General features: G+C 40.3%; 1 protein-coding gene across 8 annotated transcripts in view; it reads left to right on the top strand.

Annotated features, from left to right (window-relative positions):
• Tenm3 (teneurin transmembrane protein 3) overlaps positions 1-24,048 on the top strand; it is a 2,620,641-nt gene that overhangs the window by 2,188,324 nt on the left and 408,269 nt on the right. For all 8 annotated transcript variants that reach the window (XM_036166444.1, XM_036166440.1, XM_036166445.1 and 5 more), the window contains one exon: positions 7,786-8,064. In XM_036166444.1, the coding sequence (XP_036022337.1) occupies positions 7,786-8,064 (279 nt within the window). The remainder of the gene's footprint in view (positions 1-7,785; positions 8,065-24,048) is intronic.

The following is a 24,048-nucleotide window of genomic DNA, read 5'->3' as shown; positions in this document are numbered from 1 at the left end:
GAAGCAGACAAAAGGAGAATGTCAATAATCAACTCACTTTCTTCTTTTTCCAGCTTTATTTCACTGGGCCACCAGCCCAGGGAATGGTGCTGCCCATCCAAGGCATGTCTTCCTCTCTCAGGTAATCTCCTCTGGAAATGTCTTCACAGACAGGCCACAGGAGTACTTCACCATTATCCTATGTGATTTGCAAGGCAGGCAAGTTGGCATTGAACATTAACCATCCACCTGTGCCATGTTGATGGAGGAGTGTATTTTATATGTCACTACTGCAGTGGGTAGCCATTCCAGCTTTGACCTGGAAGTACTTCCCCCATTGAGGCTTCTGGAAACTGTTATGCCTATGAGGCAGGGCTGAGAGAGGAGCCCATAAGACCTGAGATCTGGATGTGCTGTCTCTCTTGATTCCTGGATCCTAGATGCTGGAGGAAGACCAAGCAGAGTTCTCCAGAGCACACCATTGGACTGTGCTTCACCTTTCCCGGACCCTGTAGCCTATCCCTTTACTTTTAAGTGACCCCACAAAATAAACCTCCCTTTCAACTACGTGGAGTGGCCTTAATACTTCCACCAATACACTACAGGTGAAGAAAGACAGCATGTTTTTCTGCTCCACAGCAATAATCTTGAGTTTCCAGAGAATGTGACAATGAGGTCTGTGTTCCACACTTATTACTACCACCACAGTCTAGTGGAGGTAAGCCCCTGTAGGAGGTCCCCTCCACAATCATCCGGGATGCAGCCATGGGGAGGGAGGGGTCCTTCTGTTCACCGAAATTTGAGGTGCTCACCAAGGTGCTCACCAGGTATATCTTCAAGCAGAAAAAATGGAGGTAGAGTGACTATTATGGCATACCACTCCCTCTTTTTCAGGATTATCTTTGTCAGGCTTCCAGGGGAGGGGACTTATATGGATATGGAATGAAGGTTTGGTGGAGAAAATGAGAAAGCCTAGGTTGTGAATCCACTGACTTGTAAAGAAAGAACAAGTTTAATCCTCACGCAGGATTTATACACTCAAATCACGCACACACAAAAACCCTGATTTTCACAACCATCTGCAATTAGAGTAATGCTAAAACATTTCTTTTTTAATCAAAGAGGTACTCCAAAAATGAATTTTCTGTTTAGTTACTCATTATGCCTTTAGAACAGCCCAAGACCCGGAGATGATAATACCCCTACCACATATCTGCTGGTATCTGATAGGCAGACTGTGGGAGGTGTTGGTCTCAATATGCATATGGTTTGGCATGAAGCAGCAGGTGTTTAATAATTGTGACTGAGATAGCACCACGGTGCTTCACAATGTGTATCCAAAATTGGCAACGTGGCAAGGAACCAGATCCGAGTTTAGCAGTAAGCCGTGGGCTCAAGACATCAGACCCATAAAGGCCAAGGCAGGGGAAAGGATTACTCCCACTGAGTCCCGAGGAGGCCTCTAAGCTACATCTATCTCCTCACACCTTCTGGTAGGTAATCTACAAAGCTGCTTGACCGCCAAGCCTGAAAGAAGAGCTCGCCTACTTAGCCAAAATGAGTTAACAATCAGTTAGGTGGGGGAGCTAAAAGAAGGACGGAAGAGGGAAGCCACTAACATGAAACGGTGATAAACTGGGGCTACTTAACTTGTGTCTTTAGTAGAGAAATTTAAGGTTGAGTAAACATGACCATCTAAATCCTTTAATCCCGCCACTGACATTTATAGCGACGGAGAGGGATTAATCATTTGATCTCCAAATGAATCATTTTAAGCAGTTAATATTTAAAAGTAACAAACTTTGGAGTTGCAGTAATTAGCCCAGTAGATCTGATTAATGCCTCAGGTTTTTGTCTCTTTTTATAAAACCCAATTTCAAGACACACAAAAAGCTGAATTTCCTCAGCCCTGGTATAACAGAAAACACAAGACAGGGTCTGAGATTCCTTTCATTTTTGTATGATGACAGAGGTGAGGGAGAACACTGGAGAAATGAAAAGTTTGGGGTCTAACTGGAAATTCATTGCAGCATTAAGTGCTAAATGGTAAGACCATATGCTCATATTTCTTTTGAAGTCTAGGATCAGTTCCCATTATTCACTATAATGGCATCCAAGACTAAACTAAATTTCAGTCTTTAAAATTAAAAGCATTTTCCTCTTGGCTCTTGAATACTCCTCTGACAACTGGCAACATGTCTGAAGGTTTAATATATTTTCATCCTCTAGAAATATACAAATAAAATATAAATAAGAAGAATAAGAGAAGTATTTTTTTTTCTATTTCATTTGCAAAGCCAGGGGTAAAAATGGTGCAGAGACACAGAAATATTATTGTTATTGGTTTTGTTTATTTATTTGTATGTGTGACTGCACACACGAGTGTGGTGATATTTTATCTGTGCTGCTTAAAAATTCATCTACACACAAGTGTGCATGCAAGTGTATGCATGTCAAAGTGTGAGTGTGGGGTGAGCATGTGGGGGTCAGAAGACAGCTTATGGGTATCCATTCTCTCCTTCTACCATGTGTCCCAGTGTGTCAAACTCCGATCTTCAGACCTGGCAGCAAGTGCCTTCACTCACTGAGCCATCTTGGCAGTCCCACATAATTAATACTTTAATCAGAGGAGTTATAAATACTATTTTTATATCTGCCCAATGCTATTTGTGACATTCTAAAATTATATGTATAACCTTCCTGTCCTACATTTTAAGAAATAAGAATTCCATTCTTTTCATCTATTTGGAACATACACTATACAGAAGCATTTAAATACTATCATTTTAGTAATATTGTTAATAGTCAACTGCCTTCACCCACTCGTAATCAACATCTAAGTGCTTAATAGACCCTTTCTATTAGGAAACTGAGGAAATATTTGAAAGGCAAGTTCCCACTGACACGACACTATCTCTTAATTCTTGGAGCATGATCTGGGATATGTCGTGTGTTATTATTGTAATGTGCTTTCACTCAATAGAACCTTTCAGCACCATGGTGTCTGAGGTTGTTTTTAAATGAGGACTGTGGTTATAGCTCAGCAGAGACTACATGATCGCACATGCCACCAAATGGAATCTCACTCTGGCTGAACTTGAATGAGAAGAAAACTACAAACCCCCAATGTGCCACATTCCATTCTCTATATTTGACCATGTCTACTTTTGGTTGGTTTGGGGGATTACTGGTTAAGAAAGTTTCATATACAGTAAAACTCACCAACCCAAAGCAGACACTTTGTGCTCTGTAAGAAATGCAGCCACCACAAGGCTCAATCAGATATGCCACCTCTACATGGAGCCCACCAAGTTCTTCCATGCCCTGTCAACCCCTAAAAACAAGCACTCCCCTGCTTGTTACAGATCATCCCTGTCTGCTCTTTGAGCATGTTAATGGATCCATGCAGCATGGATTCTGGATCCTTTTGATTAGTAGAATGTTTCTGATATCCTTCCATGTTGTCACATGTCAATGTCATTCTTTGGTACTGTCAGATCATGTTTACTTGAATGAATATCCCACACTTTGCAAAAATTCATTTACTTGGTGAACTTTCTCTGGGCCCATTATGAACATGGGGGCTATGAACACATGTTCTTAATTGTTTCAAGTAAATACTTGGGAAATGAATTCCTGGATCAGGGGATGTGGTGGGGTGTTATAGTTAACTGCCTATAACAAATTGCCAGTTTCCAAAGTGGTTGTGCCAATTCACATTTCACTTTCCATCAGCAATGTATGAGAGCTGCATTGTTCCAAATTCACCCTTACAGGACACTGCCAATCAGTTCCCTTTCTAAATAGTCACAGGGCAGTTGTGTTTATTTATTTGTGTGTAGGCATGAGCACACCACAGCACACACGGCAGAGGACAACTTGCTGGTGTTGGTGCTCCCCTCCACGCTATGGGTCTTGGGATTGCACTTCCATTTATCAGGCTGGCAGCAAGCTCCTTTAATCTATCGAGACTTTTTGCCAGGCTTTTTTTTTTTTTTTTTTGGTGTTTTTTGTTTGCCCATCTTGTGGATACAGGTTCTCACTATGTATCCCAGGCTAACTTTTGATCACCTTGCCTCCACCTCCCAAGTATGAGATTCACTGAACAATTGAATCCCTACCCCAAAAAGTTGTTCTTTATAATTCCAGCGATTCTAATGGATGAGCTAAAGGATCGATCCCAAAGCACCTGTAATCTTCATCTCTTTGGTGGCTAGTGATTCTATGTACTTCATCTGATATATATTAAACATCTGTGTACTTTTTAGGTAACATTTCTTATACAAGTTTTCTTATAAATGATCTGTAGGCACTCTTTATTATATACTATAGATTATTTTATAGACACACTGTATTTTCTACATATACTATATATTATATATAATATTCTCTATATAAGACCTTTAAACACCTACATACACACATGTACACAGAAATTTTTTTCATAGACCATAGCTTGCATTTTCATTTACTTAAAGATACTGTACATAAGCAGAACTATTTAAGTTTGATGGAGTCTAATTCATCATGATTTCTTTAATATTTAGTCATTTATAACCTAAGGGATTTTGCCTACTCCATGATATCCCAGAACACATCTAGCTTTTTATGCTTTTTTGTAGTAGAAATTAAAAAGAAAGAGCCAACAAGAAAAATGGTTTGGAATGACCCTCCTTATTCCTGGAACTGACCAGCTATTGTCTGTGTGGAATGTGACAAGTCTGGCTCTCATATTTCCTCACCTATTTGAAGGACTTACTAAATGGCAAAGCTTCCTCAACTGTGGAAGTATGTAGTGACAGCAAATGGCAGGCAATGGAACTTGAGACTATGATTTGAGAATACAGAAGTTCAAGACAAGGAAGCGGAGAAAAAGGCTTTGATAGAATTATGTATCTAAAGGGTTGAAATTTCCTTCAGTACCAGAGACTGTCTTACATTTCATCTTTGAGCTAAATCTAAAGAGCTTACAAAAGAACCAAGCCAGGCTTGGTGGTGACTGTCTGCAATCCCAGAATTAGAGGTTGAAGTCCTAGGACTGTTGTGTTGGAGGCCAGCCTGGGCTACACAGTAAATCCCAAGACAGCCTGGGCTACAGTGTGAGACCTTGTCTCAAAAACACACAGAGATAGGAAGGAGAGCAATGAAGAAAGAAGTGTGTGTGTGTGTGTGTGTGTGTGTGTGTGTGTGTGTGTGTGTGTATGTGCGCATGTGTGTATGTATGTGTGTATGTGTATGAGTGTGTGTGTGTGTGTGCATGTGTGTATGTGTGTGTGGTATGTGGTGTGAGTGTGTGTGTGTGTATTTGAGTGTGTTTATGTGCATGTATGTGTATGTATGTGTGTATATGAGAGTGTATATGTGCATGTATTTTGCACAAGGATATGATGTGTGGGATGTTTAGCTGCGTGGTGAGCTATGTTTATACCTGGAGAGCAATTAAGGGCTGTAGCTTTCTGCTTTCTCTCCACGTAGATTTTATATCTGGATGCCAGTAGGGGGAAAAGTCTTTACCTTGGGTAAATGTTCCAAGTTATAGCTCAGGAAGTGGAGAATTCTTGTTTTGTTTGTTTGTTTGTTTGTTGTTGTTGTTTTTATTGTGGACTATAGACATTTCCCAGGATAAGAGAGAGTTCCAGAGGATATACTAGTGTATTTTTTCCCTGACTCTAAGACTTCTCTTGTATTCCAATCTGAAAAGTCTGTATATTTGATGGTAACACTTAGGTGTTTTTGAGCCCTTGCTCCACTTTAAAAGTGACCAGTAAATAGCAATTAGAAAATTCTTCCGTAGCACATCCATTTCCTCTCCACATGGTATCAGCCTTGCTTTCACTGACTTCCATAGGTAAAATCCGTGGGAATTCTTTACAAACACAGACGACACCGTATTACCCCACAAGTTTGCCTTCCTTCACCCTGGCTGGGAGGAACTACTTTTCCTTACTCTCTACCTTTTTCTTTGCAATTTTTTTCCTTACGTGCTGACTTGATTCCAGTGCTTATTCACATCTCTGTGATAAGCACAGTTTGATTTCTAGCTAATTGTAGCAGTGATTTTCATTATTTATGACTGTCATTGTCAGAATCCATTTGGAAGTCTGACTGAGATAAAGCTGATTCCAAGTTCCGATATAACCACAGCAATAAAACAATTAACCACACTAGTTTAAATGTGCAGGGCCTGGAGGGGGCTGATAGCTTTACAACAAATATTTACTATATTGGGTCTGATGTTTGATTTATTTCCTAGAAGATTCAATATGCCATTTTATCGCAAATAATTTATAATACCCTCTCTTAAAAATATAATGTAGGTTTCTCATAACAGCAAATTAACTTTAAAATATTCATGTAAATCCATAAGATGGAAGTGGGAAAATTAAGACCATGAGTCATATAAATACTTAATATTCATAAAAGATTTGGTAAAGATCTTTGGTGTTTAAATCAGTCTTTTCCTACTACCCGTCTTTATATATATTTGATTCTGGAGGTGCCTACATTTAGGGCCCTCTCCAAAGGCAAGACATAAAGCTTGGAGAGCCATATGCAGACATTCTACAATCAAACAGGTTTCGAATTCTCCTTATCCACAGTGTCATAAAATACTGAAATTTCAAAAACAAATACAAGCTGGGAAGAGTCATTAATACTCACAGTCTTTCTGAAGTGTCACCTCATTTAAACACTTTTGCTTTAAGTGATTGCAGTGCCATGGGTTTTATTATGCTCAATTTATTAGTAAAGGCTTGCAGAGTTCACAGCCATTTATTTCCGGGGAACCTGAATGTATCATTAATTTTTAAAAACATATCACTCCCACTTTCTTTTTAGAGTGTGCTGTACTTGAAAACCTTGGTTCACTTTGGTCAGTATAGATGTTTCCAGGTGGTTCTTAAAGCAAAACACCTAGGAAAATAGATATGCAACGCATGGTGCTCATTTTTAAGGTATTACGCCATTGAATGTCCAGGTACACACACATACATACATACCCCCATACCTACACATCCATGCACACACATAAAGATGTACACACACATCTACACATGCATACACACATACATACACACATTGTACACACATGCACACACACACACATCTACACATTGCACACATACATACATATGTATGCACACACTGTACACACATGCACGCACAGACACACACACACATATACACCTGTGTGCACACACAGAGATACACACACACACACACACACACACACACACACACACACACACACGTACATTTATATTGCTTTCTGAGTTAAGGTGGGAAGATACAATTAAAATGACCAAGCTCCTGCTGCTATTGAAACAGTAAATTACCCTGAGGTAAACTCTTTTCACCCAAAGAAGTAGCATGTAAGTGGGAAAGAAAAAGTTCCACAGTTAGGACCCAAACCAGGATAGATGATGGTTTCTATTGCTTCACAAAGAATCTGCTAAACTAAATTCCACCATCAGAAACCAGTCCTTCCCTCTGTGTTAAGTTTTCACGGTGGAGCCATGAATCCATCTCTGGAGGTGCTTGTGGGTTGAAGTTGACAAAAGGGATCTGAACCGAAGCCTGCCACCAGCCCACTGAACCCCCGCCCTCCCTTCCCGTAGTTGCATCCACTTGACCATATGCCATGCCAAGCCAGTGCAGACTCCTGGGGCTGATAGCGGGAAAGCCTGGACCACTGAGTGTCTCTCTTTGAGGGAGGTTTTCTTTTTTGAAAGAAAAAAGAAAGAAAAAGAAACTAAAACACAGGACTCGTATACTTACTAGCTGTTATCTCTCTTTCCCCCTAATTAGGACAGAATTTTACCCTAAGGCAGTTAGGAGTGTGTGAGTCCGCAGCTGGAAGAGGAGTGGCGTTCTGTGCGGAAATGGGGCTCCCTCACAGAGGTTACTCCATCAGTGCAGGGTCAGATGCTGATACGGAGAACGAAGCAGTGATGTCCCCAGAGCATGCCATGAGACTTTGGGGCAGGGGGGTCAAATCGGGCCGCAGTTCCTGCCTGTCCAGCCGGTCCAACTCAGCCCTCACCCTGACAGACACAGAGCTCGAGAACAAGTCGGACAGCGAGAGCGGTAAGTGGTCCTGTTTACTTTCCTATATGGCCTCTAGTGCTTATGTGTTCTCGTTGACCGCCGCACATGTTTTCCTCCTCCTTTGCTTTCTCCCTTTTCTTTTCTAATTTTCTTGTTGTGTTAATGTGGTAGAGCCCAAGAAATACTTGTGAAGAGTGGGGGGACTTTCCCCCTGGTGCGTGGTGGGACCGATAGTTGATGCTAAATTATTAAATTCTGCAAACACTGTATGGTGCGTTCCATATGGTTTAAAAAAAAAAAACAGCTTTGGGTACAGGGGTGGGGAATGAAAAGATTATGTCTGACTTATATTGGGTCATGTCACCTGTTAACTTCTGTGGAATAGGAAAACAGTGTTGGTAAAGTTAACCCCAGAGCAGCTTGCCTTCAAAGATGTCTTTGTAGATTCCTCTTGAAGATATCTCAAAGACATTGCAGAATCTTAGAATGGGTGAGTGAGCACACAGAATAGTTTATTAACAGGGCTCAAGTGATTGAAGAACAAATTTGATCATGCTTTAAACTTACTAGCTTAGGAGAGCAATTGAAATCTTGGTAAAGAGTGGTAATGTGGCCTTTGATGTCTTTGGGAACTGGATTACTGTGCAATTAAGTCCACATACAAAAATTGGATTTAAGGATGTCTAAATAGCAGCTTTGCATGGTCTAAAAAAAATGTCATTATAAATTACTGGTCCTTATGTCTTACTGCCAGTGTGGGGTAATAGTATAAAAAATGCAATAATAAATTGAAAAGAAAACTTAATTTTTTTTAAGTCAGCACCGCTCCTAAGAAGAATTGGAACATCGGCACTAACATACAGACAATAAAAAAGAAATCTCTTCCTCTGTTTTTAATATTAGGAGTGTGCTTTTCCTTCAGACTGTTATTAATGTGGTATCTATCCTATGCATCACATGGCAAAGAGAAAATTAAACCAGAAGAATTGCAGGATGTTTGAAAAGAAAGATGATTGTTTATTAAGAATATTTCACCTTTATTATTTATTGAGCAACTTCGCCAGCTTGGTTATGTAACAGCAGAGCAGATCTGTGCTTCTTTTTCAGTTTCAGCTAAGACATAATGTGACTTGGTGCTCCCTACTGCTGGTTAGGCATTTCCTTGCTATTCATGGGGTGGAGAAGGTTGAATTTAAATCATTGGAAATGATTTATTTTGTGTAAAGTCCTCTAATGCATTAAACCAAAGTCATGATAAATTAGCAACAGTCACTCAGTGTCTTCACATTGGAAGTATGAGTTCTCGGTGGAATCCGGCTTTTTTCCAACACCCCCCCATAGGAAACAAGGAAGATTCTTTTTCATGAGATGCATTTTACAATCATGCCGCCAACATTTCCCTTGGCCAGTCTGTTCACCTCAGTCCACTCTATGTTTACATCAATTTTCCTAGTGGGCTCAGAAGTCACTAACCTTAAATACTTACAATTTGGAACAAATATTGCTTTGTGTGCCTCACATGACACTCCTTGGGCAATTACAGATGTATACTCAGATATCACATTTGGCCTCTTTATTTTCACAATTACACAACAAAATATGACATAGAATGGAGCTGGAAGTTTTTCTGTGTCCCGGCCTGCCAGCGATTGGGACAAATCTCTCCTTGCCATGAAACTCTGGACATTTGGCAGCATTTGGTGAGAGGAAACAGGTCACCTAAGGGTAGAGAAGAAAATGTCAAAGGCAATATTTTTTCAGTTTAGCAGTGGTGACTTAAGCGTGTGTTTACTCTTTCCTCAAGATTTGGTTGTGATTATTTTTTAAGCAGCGATGTGGTGGTCTGAGAATCCTTACTTGGGGTCTCTTTGAGGGAGGAAGCGAGAGGAAATGACTTGATGTTATCTTTGGGAAACCTGGCCAGTTCATGTGTTTCATATGTGTATTTATAAGAATATTTCGGATTCACTTATTTGTTCTAAAATTTCAATGATTACTCAGAAGGAGCAGGAATTTATTAATTAATTACATTTACCTCTAAGGAAGAACAGTTATCTGTGGTATGTAGTAAACCTGAGAATTCTGGGTTGTGAAATCAAATAAGGCTGATGAAGACTTTTTTTTTTCTCCCTGGCTACTTTAAGGTAAGAATTAAAATGTGTAATTATATACAGGTCATTTAAATATTTTTATTATTTTATTTCATGTGTATGGATGCTTCGCACGCATGCATGTCTGGGAGCCACGTGTGTGCCTGGTCCCTGTAGAGGACAGAAGAGGGCATCAGCGGATTCCCTGGAACTGGAGTTGCAGATAGTTGTGAGTCCCTGTGTGGGTGCTGGGAATCAAACCTCGGTCCTCTGCAAGAGCCGTCAGTGTTCGTAGCCAGAGCTATCTCTCCTGTCCTAGACGAGTCCTCTTAATACCTTTAAAAATAATATCCTTAAAACTATAGTTTTTACTTTCACTGCCACCTTTAGTCAAATATTTCTAACATAAAATTTCAAAAACAACTCAATTCTGCTCTCCGTGGGTGCTCTAATTTACTCTAACTTTGACAGACTATTGATCTCCCACTTGCATTTCATTGATGTCTCGGTTAATCATTATCTAATTTTGTTCGTTTTTATACTGGCTTTAGATATCAGGCAAAGTCTTTAGTGTGTGAGTGTGTGTGTGTGTGTGTGTGTGTGTGTGTGTGTGTGTGTGTGTAATATTCTACAATATAAAGACGAGAACTTGGATCACTTACGTAAAATAAGTCATCAGAATGATACCACCTGGGGACCAAGACAGGGCTGTGTTTTCATTGAGTTTAACATGGGAAGTTCCACTTCCCATCTTCATCACTGGAAATACTGTGAATGAGGTTGTTTTCCCTAGGACAAGATGCTGGTACAGCTATGCAAGCTGAGTGACTGACGTTCTAGTGTAACTTCAAAGAAAAGTTTAGTCACTAAAGGGGAGCAGATTTCATTGATTTGTTGACACAGAGGTCACCACTTCACATTAAGAGTGGAGCTGGAGAGATGACTCAGTGATTAAGAGCTGTGGCTGCTCTTCCACAGGACCTGGGTTCAATTCCCAGCATCCACGTGACAGCTCACAACTGTCTGTAACTCTAGTTCCAGAGGATCAGGCACCCTCACACAGACATGCATGCAGGCAAAACATCAATGCACATAAACTAAATAAATAATTTTAAAATAAAAAGAGGTGTTAGAGCCACCGCAACGCTGATGTGACTTTGATGGCTGGGTCATCCTGTGAGAATAAAGGACCATAGGACCCTGCCACTGTTGAAAGTCAAAACAAGTGAGAGTGTTTTTAATTTTCTTTTTTCTCTTCCTAAACTAACTTTTCATCAGCCATGGGAATTCAGAGTTCGAGAGAATTTGGTGGAGAGAAAAAAAATTTCAGTGTATGGAGCTTCAATGGAATTCCAAATTTGGGATACGGGAGAAGTCCTTTCTTGACATAACTGGTCTCTGGGGTTGCAATTCTTGTTAGAGGTCAACTGCCTTGCAAACTAGCACACATTGGATGGTGGTGATTGTGAACCCCCTATTACCAGCCATTCCAGCAAAAGAAGCCCTTGAAAGGCTAGAAAATAAATGTGATGGGCATGCAAATCAAAGGTAAAATTACCCATGGTTTTGGATCATTTTGGGCTTCTTTAGCCCCTCTGATGTGTGGTTGAAAGACCCCTGACCTGATTATCACTAATCTGATCTTGATTCTGAATATCTATCTAAATGTCAGGAACAGAGGACTTTGCAGTGTTTTCAAAGCATCCCTCTTTATGCCTTAAGAATGTTCCCATGGACATCATTGCCCAGCATTAGCAGTAGACCCGGTGCTTAGTCTTAGTTGGCTAACAGTGTGGTATGGCGGAAGCTGCCCAAGTGAAGACCTCAGCTGTCAGGGTTCAGATCTTCTTCACATCTGCACCGCCCCCATCCTTGACCACTGTCGTCTGTGTCACTCATAGGCCAGCGCTTTATACCCTGCCTGCTACCGGATCAACGAAACTGCCAGTGGTATCTTAGGCGTCCCTAATCACACGTTTTCTTGTCCTGTTGATCTCTTAGTGTTCCTAGGAGGAGGGAGTGATCTTTGAAAGATGATCTTCGGTGTCAGGCAGCCCAGGGGGAGTTGACCCTAGTTTCCACCTCATCATGATTCGGGGCCTTGAGAGTCTTCATGGATGGTTTCTGAACGGCCCCTGGGCTTCCAGTTCTGAGACCTGGGGCAATCGTTTAACCTTTTTGTTATGGTGCCTACCTGGGTAAAATTGAACTAACAGCGAGCAATGCACATTTCACTGGGATAAGACAATATTGGGCTTCACTGGGTTTATATTGTGGTCAGAATAGGTGAGTGTGTGCAGTCATTTTTGTTTATGAAGATGGAAAATAATATCCTCGAATAAAGATAAGAATTAAACGGAATGAGCAATATCAAGTGTCTGCCTGGCTTTGGTCCACAGTAAATGCTCCTTCCTTTGCTCCCTGCTTCCAGTCCACCTCTCCCTTACTCTCCTCCTGTAAACAGTGTGCACAGGGCCCGGTAAGAAGAGGACCAAGAGGGCTCGTGGTCTCCTCTGATGATCTGCATAGTCTGTGATTTCTTGTCACTGTTTCCTGACTCTCTTCCTTCCCTTCGAAACCCCACATCCTTTTCAATTTACTGTAATTAAATGAATGTGCATTGAATGGCGCTGATAATTAGTCTGATGGCCGTAGACTTCAAAGACTTCAGCCTGCTCCTTCCCCTCCTGGCCAAAGGAAATTTCAAAAGTAGTGTTTCCCTCCAAGGCATGTTACTTAGACAGCCAGTCAATTAAAAGACCATTTAACTGATGCTCATCAGTTCACACAATAAAATAAATCATTCCCATAAGACTTTCTTTCTCACCTGGCGTCTTAACAATACACCCGTTGCAGGACCCTACTAAAGCCACACTAATTGTGTGTGATACAGAAGTATTAAGGGCTAATTGGACTCACAATGAGGGTATAACTGTAAGGCAGGATCTTTTTTATCTTCCTTTGCACAGCTAAAACATACATTTTGAGGAATCAGTTTTACTTGTCCTTTGAAATGAGTGTTTTAAAAGTTAACTTTCTGTATAGAAAGAGAAAGTCTGAAAGTTGAGTTACTGTACTTTAAGATGAAAAATAGGTTATGTCCCTTCAACCAATTTAATAAGCCATTATTATGATACAGTTTATGTCCTCTCTCAATAGAGAGTTTGAGCTACTTTGCAATTTAAATTACCATTTTGGACCAAATAGGTTCTCTAGAAGCATGGGTAGAGCAATCTCTTCTCCTGAACAACTGCATCTAGGTAAGAGAGAGGAAAGAGAAGGGTCTATAAGCCATTACATTAGCAATTAATTTTTACAAGTGTTTAGGAGAAACTGCTAGTGGCATTGCAGCTGCCTGGGATGGCGCCAGCCTGTGATGTCATCAGCCTGGGATGTCACCAGCCTGGGATGTCGCCAGCCTGGGATGTCACCAGCCTGGGATGTCACCAGCCTGGGATGCTGTGAGTGACACAGATATTCTTTTCACCCAGGGAAGAGTGTTTGGATTTTCTGAAGATAACACCAAGGCAGGTGCAGGTTGTGCCCACTAGGCTGATTCCATTCCTCTGTCTTTACCCACAAGCATCCCTTGGAAAGAAAAGTGGTTGTGAGAATGAACGTGAAATTCCCTTGCTGTATGAAATAAATGTATTTTCCACGTTAATTTAATTGTATGAGATTCTGTTACACATTCTAAGCTACAGCTTGAACGCATATCCCATGAGGGGCTCTCGTCTGCAGTGGAGTGGTCAATTCTGGTGTGCCCCTCCCCCCATTGCAAATTCTATTCTGCATTTTATGTCAGTGCTCTAGTACGTCCCACACAGCTAATAGAGTGTGCTCACTAGATCAAGCTCAGAGTCAGGGTGCTGCTAAGTCAAATAGAGTCCAATTGTTTCCAGTGCACGAAATAACTGAATTTCCTGGATGTGTATACATTTATAATTTCAATTGCAACTTGCCAGGCTTTGGCTAAAAGCTATCTTTTGCATTTAAGAATGAATGTTCTCACTTCATGGGTGGGTTTAAGTCACTCTTGAAGACGGAAGTAATGATTTAGGTAAAATTTAGAAATATGCCAGGCATAGTGGCACACACCTTTAATCCATGTACTTAGGAGGCAGAAGCAGGCAGATCTCTAACACACACACACACACACACACACACACACACACACACCTGGAATTGGAAAGATATTCTACTTGCTATTACTTAAATATTTGCATACACTTATATATTCCCATCCTTATAGAGATTTTCAGGAAACTGGTGACTCATTACATGGATCTTGCCATTTCTATTAAACTCATTTTATATTCTGCATGGTTTTGTTAAAAGAAAATTATACAGGAGATAAGCTCCTTGTCTTTAACTTTGGAGCCTTCTTACAGTGGCAGAGCTAGAAATCAAAGCTGAGCATACTAAGCACGTACTAAAACTGATGATGTATGCTATTTTGATTTTTGAATGTGTTTTTGATATCCTTGAGAAATCCCAGTGGTAGCAGTGAAATTGTTTTAATTAATGAATTCAGTGGCAGTGAATGCTGAATCAGGTTTATGGGTATAATTATCACTGAAATAGAAAAAATAAATGTTAGCATCATAGAACCTCGGTTTATTTGCCATTTTGAGGGTAGTCAAGTGTTTGAAGAGCAACTAACTACTTTTTGTGTGTGCTTTTTAAAGAATAATCTTCTCAAGGCAAGGCATAGTAATTTCATTTATTAATATCATAGACAGGCAATATTCTATGTGAAAATCTTGTATGTTATTTGGTGACGAGTCTGGATGAGGTAGTTTTACTATATTATGATTTTCTTAAATGCATTGGTTGACTTGAGATGGTTTTTCTGTAATGAGTAGTCTGTACATAAAATAAATGTAATAAGCATTTGAATGCATATTGAAATAGATGCAAATGCATATACACTCGAGAAAGGAGCAATTAAGAATGTCTGATGACTATTACCTTGACTTTAAATATTATTATTTTGAGTCACACAGAAACTGCAAATTGAATTAAGTCTAGATGTGACTTATTGATTCTATTTCTTATTTAGCAACTACATCTTCATTCAATGAATAATAAATGCTAACTGTTGTACCAAGTGTTGGAAAAGCAAAAGTGAGTAAGATGTAGTTCTTGACCTCTAGAAGCTCCCAGCCTAGTTAGACAAATAGGCGTGTAGACACGTAATTGGATTTTAATACTGTAAGTGTTGGGACAATAGAATATGTGAAGCAAATGTCAGCACAAGAATAGACAGTTGCCAGGAAGGATAGGAGCAGGAGAGGAGAGACCATTTCATAAAGAATGGGGCAAGTGGCATCAGAACATAGGCTTAGAAACCCAGCAGACAAAACGGTGAAGGAAAATGTGTGCTGGCTAGCGTCACATACATTTGACACCAGCGAGAAGAGGGAAAGCCAATTGAAAAAGAATGCCCCCAACAGATTAGCCTGTGGGCTAGCCTGTGGTACATTTGTTTGTCTGGTGATGGATGTGGGAGGGCCCAGTTCACTGTGGTTTGTGCCACCCCTGCATAGTGATCCTGGGTGCTAGAAGAGAGCAGGCTGAGCAAGCCATGAAGAGCAGACCGGTAAGCAGCACTCCTCCATGGCTCTGCATCAGCTCCTGCCTCCAGGTCCCTGGCCTGTGTGAGTCCCTGCCCTGACTTCCTTCCACAATAGACTGTGATGTAGAACTGTAGGTTGAAATCAACCCATTCCTCCTCAAGTTACTTTTGGTCATGTTGCTTTTTTTTGCAGCAATAGAAAACATGATTAAGACAACATGTGGAATCTCTAAGGATGGTTCCTAAAGTTACAAGTTGTTTGAAGCCTGCAGTGGTTTGCATGAGAATTGCCCCCCCCCTCCACCACAAGCTCAGATGTTTGAATCTGTGGTCCCCAGTGAGTGGTACTGTTGGTCTAGGCTTCTGAGGTGTGCTCTTATTGGAGGAAGTACGTCGCAGGGCAGGGGTGGCAGCGGCTTTGAGGTTTCAAAGCCATGGGCCATTGCCCGTTTGCTCTCTCTGCTTCCTGTTCGTAGTTCAAGATAGAGGCTGTCAGCTTCCAGCTCCAGCCTCACACCTCTGCTCTGCTATAATGGACACTCATCCCCCTGGAACCATAAACCCCTTCTATACATTGCCTTGAGTGTAGTAGTTATTACAGCAATAGCAAAGTTACTAATGCAGTCAGTACCTGTAACTATGAGAGTTGATGGTACCTGTATCCTCAGCACATGTAAAAAGCTGCTTCGAGGGCTCTATGCTTTGTTCTCTGGGTAATAAAGGCTTTGATTAGAAGGATGCCATCACGCTTGTAAATTCTCTAGAGTGCTTAGAAGACAGCATGGATTGTGAACCATCTTTCCCATGAGACAGGCACACAGCCCTGTATAACTTGGTGCTTCTCACCCAGTTTCTGAACCTGGAAAGGAAGTTGCTGCTGCATGAATAAATAATAGACTTGGAGGCTGCTGTATTTCAGATGAGGTTTGTCCCCTTGGTGGTTCATGTTCTGGAAGCTTCTTCCCCAAGGTTGCAATGCTGACCGGGGTTGAGGGGTAGAATGTTTAAGAGATGAACTGATGGAAGATGGCTGGGCCACTGGAGCCTTGTTATAAAGAAAGGCTACTTGCTTTCTTAGTTGTAGCTCTCCTCAGGTCAGGTTGCTATAGGGTATGGTAATGATCCTATACCAGCTGATTTCCTCTGTGCACCTGTGCATGATGGGTCACAGTCAAGAGGACCCTGGTCACATCCATCACTGAAGCTGCTGTCCAGTGTTGGGCTTTGGACCTCCAAAACTGTTTGATAAAGAACCTCAAAACCTCTTGTGTGTAGAGTACCTGGCAGCAGATATTTGGGTACAAGGGAGAAGTCTAATACAGAAGCCAAGCACAGAAATCAACTAGCTGATTACATAGTGCTCAAGTTATCAAAGGGAGAAAACATAGAAATAAGGACCAAGAACCAGGCAGGAAGAGAGAATCATTCAATCAAAAGAACCAACATTCCATGATCCGGGAAAAGAGGAATATTTGAGGAATATTTTATAAGGTATTCATGATGTCAACTGTGTTGCCACGTACCTATAACCCAACATGCAGGAAGAGGCGGCAGGAGGATTATAAGTTTGAGGCAACATTATGAGAATCTATCAACAAACAAAAGTTGTGATAAGTTGTGTGTGTGTGTGTGTGTGTGTGTGTGTGTGTGTGTGTGTGTGTGATGATTATATTCTCTAGTGTGGAATGCTGGGAATGATGTTTGAGTGTCAATTCGGAGTTACAGCATATTGTTCGTGATGAAATTAGCCATGTCAGAGACAGGTTGAATTTGAGGTCATCATGGAATTTAACAATCTACTGAGCAATGATATATTCCTATGTAATATATGTATTTATGTACATGTAAATAAAAGTAAATCTGTAATTCAGATACAATTTAACATTTACAAAGAGCCAGAGAAAGAATTAAATATTTGCCTGAAAACAAGTAGGCTGCCAAAAGAAGAGGTCCCAGAGTTAGAACCTTGAGTTTCCCAACATTTAATTCAAGGATGAAGAAGGACCAAGGAAAGAAGTCAAGAGGAACTGTCCACTGTGGCTTACAGGAAATAAAAAAGGAAGCAAAAAACTCAATTCCCAGAATGAGGGTGTGATCACCAGACTTCTAAACATACAGAAGTCAGCCACAGTTAGTGCCAAGGATAGCCTTTTGGTTGGAGGGGAAGATCCAAATTTTCATCAAATCGCAGAGGTTGGGAACTCAACCAAAGCTTCATCTGTGTTCCAGCAAACCAACTATTCTTCTTGAAGCTCAGTTTAGCAAGGAGAGGGGATCTAGGCTAGCATCTCCTGGGGGAGGGTGTGCAGGATGCAGGATCACCCACCCTTGTATCCTATAACACTTCAGCCTCTTGCAAGGAAAAGAAATGCACTAAATAAAGGTGGAGGAAGAAGAGGTGAAGGTGAACACAATTAATCTCAAGGGTCAGAAAACAGAACTCTGCCTGGGGTATAGGCTTACATAACTCAGTTCTTCAAGGTTTGAGACATTTGTCTTTATACAGTACTTGGTGTGGATAATTATATTGATGTCTGCTATAAAGAAAGATACACTTCTGTTTATTTCGGGTAGCAATCTTATGAAAAGATTAAGAAACCAATGGTATCTGCTGGACCTGAGACTGTGTGTCATCCAAAGATTTAGGGAGGAAGTCCATTCTTATTGAAAACCGATATGTTCTTTTAAGTAGTTCTATACAACTGTATAACTTGTTATATGTTCAGAGTCTAGGGAAAATGTGTACCCTTGGCTTTGGGCCTTAGACTTCGGGATCAGTGGGTGTTACCCCAGGTATGTAGAGGATTTCTTGTTTTTTTCTTGATCCTTCTGCTTATGTGTGTGGGTGTGTGCACGCCTATGTGAATGGTGAAAAAATATATAAAGATATGTGTGTGTGTATATATGCAAACATATATGTGTATGTTTCTGTGCGTTTGTGATCTTTGCCCTAAGAGTAAGTTTATACATAGAAAATTAGTGCTTCTACCTTTGTAACTGCCACTGATTTTATATTATTTTTTCCCATTTGGATTTTTTTTTTTTTTGAGACAAGATCTCACTTTTTAGCTCAAGGGGAACTAGAACTCAGAATGTAGTCAAGGCTGACCTGTACCTTGCAGCTCTTCTCCCACCTCAGGCTCTCAGATTCTGGGATTACAGGTGTGAACCACTACTCCTGGCTGGTCTTAGGCATGCTTTTTGAAAGTTGTTCCTTAAAAACAAAATGAATACTTAACAGAGCATAAAATATACAATTATATTTTCATTTTAATCAAATGTCCCTGAGACCAAGCGTATTTAAACATACACACACACACACACACACACACACACACACACACACACACCACAAGATAAGACCAAAAAGCCTACTTACTTCCAAGAAAAAAAAACTAAAAATAAACCATTAAAGAAACAGAACGGTGATTACTATTTGAACATTGAAATTTTGGCTTTGAGAAACAATAATTGAAACATAACTGATCAAAATTGAAGTGATCAAGATGGAGGAATCTAGTGTTCTGAATTGCTTATCTGCAATGCTAAAGTTCAAAAAGAGATCTTAAAAATTTGACATATAGCAGATGGAGATTTCTGAGGGATTTAAACGTGCTTGAATAAAATGTCAGTTGCTTCAGAAAACAAGTATGAAACATTTCCTTATAATGGATTGTGTCTTGGGTTACTCTGTCTGGAGTGCCACCATGGAGAAGGCGGGGCCCAAATGGTGCCTATGGGTGAGCTCAGCGGTGCAAAGGAGCCTATTTGGAGTGTAAGGTTTCTGATGATCCCTAGAAATTTTTAAAGCATTAGCCACTATTTATAATGTCTTAATAACCCCAGTTAATGATTGTATGTGACAGGCATGATGAAAGTGGAGCTGTAAGTGAATGTGAGAGTAAAACATTATGACTTCTGAAATTCACCCCATTCATCTTTTTGCTTGCTCAGCCTGACCTGGCCATTAGACAGGACAGAGACATTGAGATAGTTTGATGAGTCTCTGTTCTGTATTTACACTTTTCTTCCCTTTGTATGTGTCTGTATTTTTTCCTTTTTTGAGATTATAATATAATTACATCTCTCCCTTTCTTTTCCTCTCTTTAAACCCTCCCATATGCTCTCCTCCCCACTTGCCTTCAAATTCACAGGCTCTAGTTCATTCATTGTTATTGCATGCATGTATGTGTGTGTGTGTGTGTGTGTGTGTGTGTGTGTGTGTGTGTGTACATATACATGTATGTATATTCTAAACATAACCTGTTTGATCCATATGGTGTTATTTGTATTCTTAGGGCTGACTACTCGACACTGAACAACAAGTTGGTGTGCTCTTCCACGGGCAAACCCACCTCTCGCTATCCCAGCTTTCCTTAGTTACCTAGAGTTCTTTGTATAAGGTTGAAGATGCATGTTCTTTTCCCTGTCCACTCTGGCATGTCCATTGGTGTCCGCCTTGTCGTGTTCAGCTCATGTTCGGGAAGTCATGTTGGTGAGACTTTATGGGCATGGCTTCTGATGTCACTAGGAGACAATCCCTCAGCAAACTCCCTGACCCTCTGGCGCTTGTCGACTTTCCAGCCCCCTTCTGCAGGATTCCCAGAGCCATTGGTGCAGGAGTATTTTGTAGATTTATCCACTGGGGCTGGGCTCCACTACTTGGCATATTGATTGTTTGTGGCTTTCTAGAATGGCTTCTGTCTGCTACAAAGAGGTGAAGTTTCCTTGATGGAGGATGAAGACTACATTTATCTGCGGGCATAAGGACAGATGTTTATAATTGTCATCAGGGATTATGCTGGTCTAGTAAGTTAGAGATTGATGATTCTACACACACACACACACACACACACACAGAGAGAGAGAGAGAGAGAGAGAGAGAGAGAGAGAGAGAGAGAGAGAGAGAGAGAGAATTAAAAGAATAAAATACATTGAATGCATCTCTAAGAAACAAACAAGAAAGAAAATTTCAGTTTTCCTTTTGAGCTAAGATCCTCCATGGTGTTAGAGGCACTTCTACAGCAAACCGTTTCCAAGATATGATTTGTAGTAATTTACTGATGAGCCCCACTCCACTTGGCCATCCAGGTTGTTTGAATTTTCACCACTGTGAGTTACATGTGGGAAAGCAGTGAGGAGAAGTCCAAATGATAAAAAAAAAAAAAATTCACCCAGGAAGAACGTGTTCTAAAGATCTATTATACAATATGGGCACTGCAATTAGTATCAATATATTCTATTCTGGAAAACTGACATTTGAGATAGTTCATATGTGATTAGCTTGATTTACTCATTCTACAATGCATGTATTTTAAAATGTCATGTATTTTATACACTTACATTTATTGTCAGTTTAGGTATATAAAGAAATTAATAAATTAATTAGAGAAAATATGCTAGATCCATTCCAAAGTCCTTGCTCTTCTTCCTGCTATTACAATAAATTCTTGGAGCCAAAGATGTTGAAGTTTAAGGTTTCTGATTCAGTCTGTCAAGATTACCTGGAAAACAATTTTCTCAACTCCTGTCAACATTGTGGGAAACTGGATTTTCCCATAAAGCATTGACAAGTGTCCTCTCTTTAGATTCCCAGTCGTTTGGCAAATGAAACTGCGTCTTACAATTTGTTTCCATTTGTATTCATTTTCTAACATGTGCTGACTCTCTTTTCATGTATGTATATAACTTTGAGTTCTTTTGTGAATTCTCAGTCATGCCTTTGTTATTCGATTTGGTTATATGAAGCAATGGGTCTTCAAGACCTACCAAAACCTGAAGGTAAAAGGGCGTCAGAGCAGAGACTCTGCATTTTCCCCCTCTATGTTTGTGGTCCTCATGACTCAGGTCCAGGTGCAGCAGGCATATATACATACACACACACACACACACACACACACACACACACACACACACACACACATATATACACACACACACATATATATGTATATATATATACACACACACACATATATATGTATATATACACACACACACACACACACACACACACACACACACGTCACTCTTGTTCACTGTGGGCTTTCTCCTCACAGACGATTTCAACTCCAAGTAGAAAGGAACTTAGCACTGAACAGATCTAGGGGACCCAAGTCTTCACGATTCAGCCTTGTATCAACAACTGTACACTGATTACTAGAGGTTCAAGTTTCCAAGAAAATCTGTGTTTAATTCAACTCAGAACAGGTGACTCCTTTCTGTGGCTTTCTTAAATAAATGAAAAGCTTAAAGCAGATAAGAGTAACACTCTGAGCTAGATCTCTGCCGTTAACACATAGCTGTGGGGAAAGACCCACTGTGTGTGTGTGTGTGTGTGTGTGTGTGTGTGTGTGTGTGTGCGCGCGCGCGTGTACAAGGTCATCTACTCACAAATGGGTACAGACAGGGTGTACTGCCTATCTTATTAAATTGGAAGTGGTTTCTGTATAAGATGGTCTTACTAGCCTTTGTCTCTGAATGTTTAAGAAGCTAATATCTTGCAAATGTTTTCCTCAGTGTCTTATTGCTTCAGATACTTTTTGATATGAAGAATTCATAAGAAATTTTTAAATCTACCCATTTTAATGATACTTACTTGTGGCTTCCTTTAGCTTAGAAACAGTCACGTTTTCAAATCTGCTACATCTTTTTAAAACATTTAATGTGTTTCAATTTTTAATATACCGTGTGGTGTAGTAATTTATTTTCTATCTATTCAGCCCACTTTTGTGAATGTCATGCAGTTTAATTAGGGAATACTTTATGATGTCTAAGTGAACCGCTAATTCAGACTTTTGTTGTTAACCTCGCAAAAAGATGAAATAAGATTATTAAGATCTGTAAATTGTTTTAAGACACTAAATTCAGGTTTGGTAGTTTCTTAGCAGTCTTACAGTGCCAACTGCAATATATATATATATATATATATATATATATATATATATATATATTACACAATTGTCCACTCACTGTAATTTATAACCTTTAAAATAAATAGTAGAAAAAAACAGATTTAATAGATTTATGGATATTAGATACTATGTCAAAAATGGTCATTGAAGTCTATTTTATGTTAATAAGGAAAGCATGAAACATTTTAAAATAATATATTCAATATATTTTAATATCCTTATATGAGATATGTTGAGAGATTTTTGAGGAACAAAATATAGTTTTTAATTTCAGCTTTCTGGGCTTAGAGATGCTGGGCTGTACAAAGAGGAGATGATTAGAAGACAGGGCAGTCAGATAAAATCTATTGTTGAACTACATGTGAGGGTAAGAGAGTAATGAAGGATCAGGAAGGAAAGGCTTTCCAAATGTGTTAAGTCTGGGCAGGACGTTAGAAGATAGCTGTACAGCAGTATATGTTCATTTAAAAACAGAACAAACACATGGCTTGGAAAGGATAGGGGAAAGTACTTTACCTTTGAAAGGAAACTTCCAGGTATGGATAGTCTTTTGGGGAAGCAATGGGAAATTAAAGTTGATAGTTAGGTTGGGTGTGGTGGCATATGCCTTTAATCAATCCCAGTACTAGGGAAGCTGGGGCAAGCAGATCTTTGTGAACTGGAGGCCAGCCTGACCTACACATTGATTTCTAGGCCAGCCAGGGCTACACAGTGAGTCCCTGTCTCAAAAACAAACAAACAAATCTAACAAACACAAAAAGGTTAATAGTTTAAAAGTTGATACAAATGAAATCTACTTCCAAAGGACTATAGGTGCCATGCTGAAAGGCCTCGTGTCCTGGTGTGCAGCTCTAAGAAGTCCTTGTCCTTCATAGTGTCCTGGTGTGCAGCCCTGTGAAGTCATGTCCTTCATAATGTCCTGGTGTGCAGCTCTAAGAAGTCCTTGTCCTTCATATTGTCCTGGTGTGCAGCCCTGTGAAGTCATGTCCTTCATAGTGTCCTGGTGTGCAGCCCTGTGAAGTCATGTCCTTCATAGTGTCCTGGTGTGAAGCCCTGTGAAGTCATGTCCTTCATAATGTCCTGGTGTGCATTCCTGCACAGCCATGTCCTTCATATTGTCCTGGTGTGTAGCCCTGTGAAGTCATGTCCTTCATATTGTCCTGGTGTGTGTAACCCTGTGAAGCCATGTCCTTCATAATGTCCTGGCGTGTAGCCCTGTGAAGTCATGTCCTTCATAGTGTCCTGGTGTGTAGCCTTGTGCAATCCATGCCCTTGTACAGAGATGGAACATGACAAATGCTGACTGGAACTTGGAATTCAGAAGCCAAGGTCTGCTGTGACCTAGGAAGGTGATATAAGCAATGAAGAGGAAGGTGTGTGGGCAGGGCTTTGTAATGCATGAGGAGAGTAAGAAGGTGAAGCCGACACCTAGCTTTGACAG

The sequence above is a fragment of the Onychomys torridus genome, chromosome 17, assembly GCF_903995425.1.
Source record: "Onychomys torridus chromosome 17, mOncTor1.1, whole genome shotgun sequence".
In the NCBI taxonomy this organism is placed as follows: Eukaryota; Metazoa; Chordata; class Mammalia; order Rodentia; family Cricetidae; genus Onychomys; species Onychomys torridus.
This window is presented reverse-complemented; position numbering and strand designations above follow the sequence as displayed.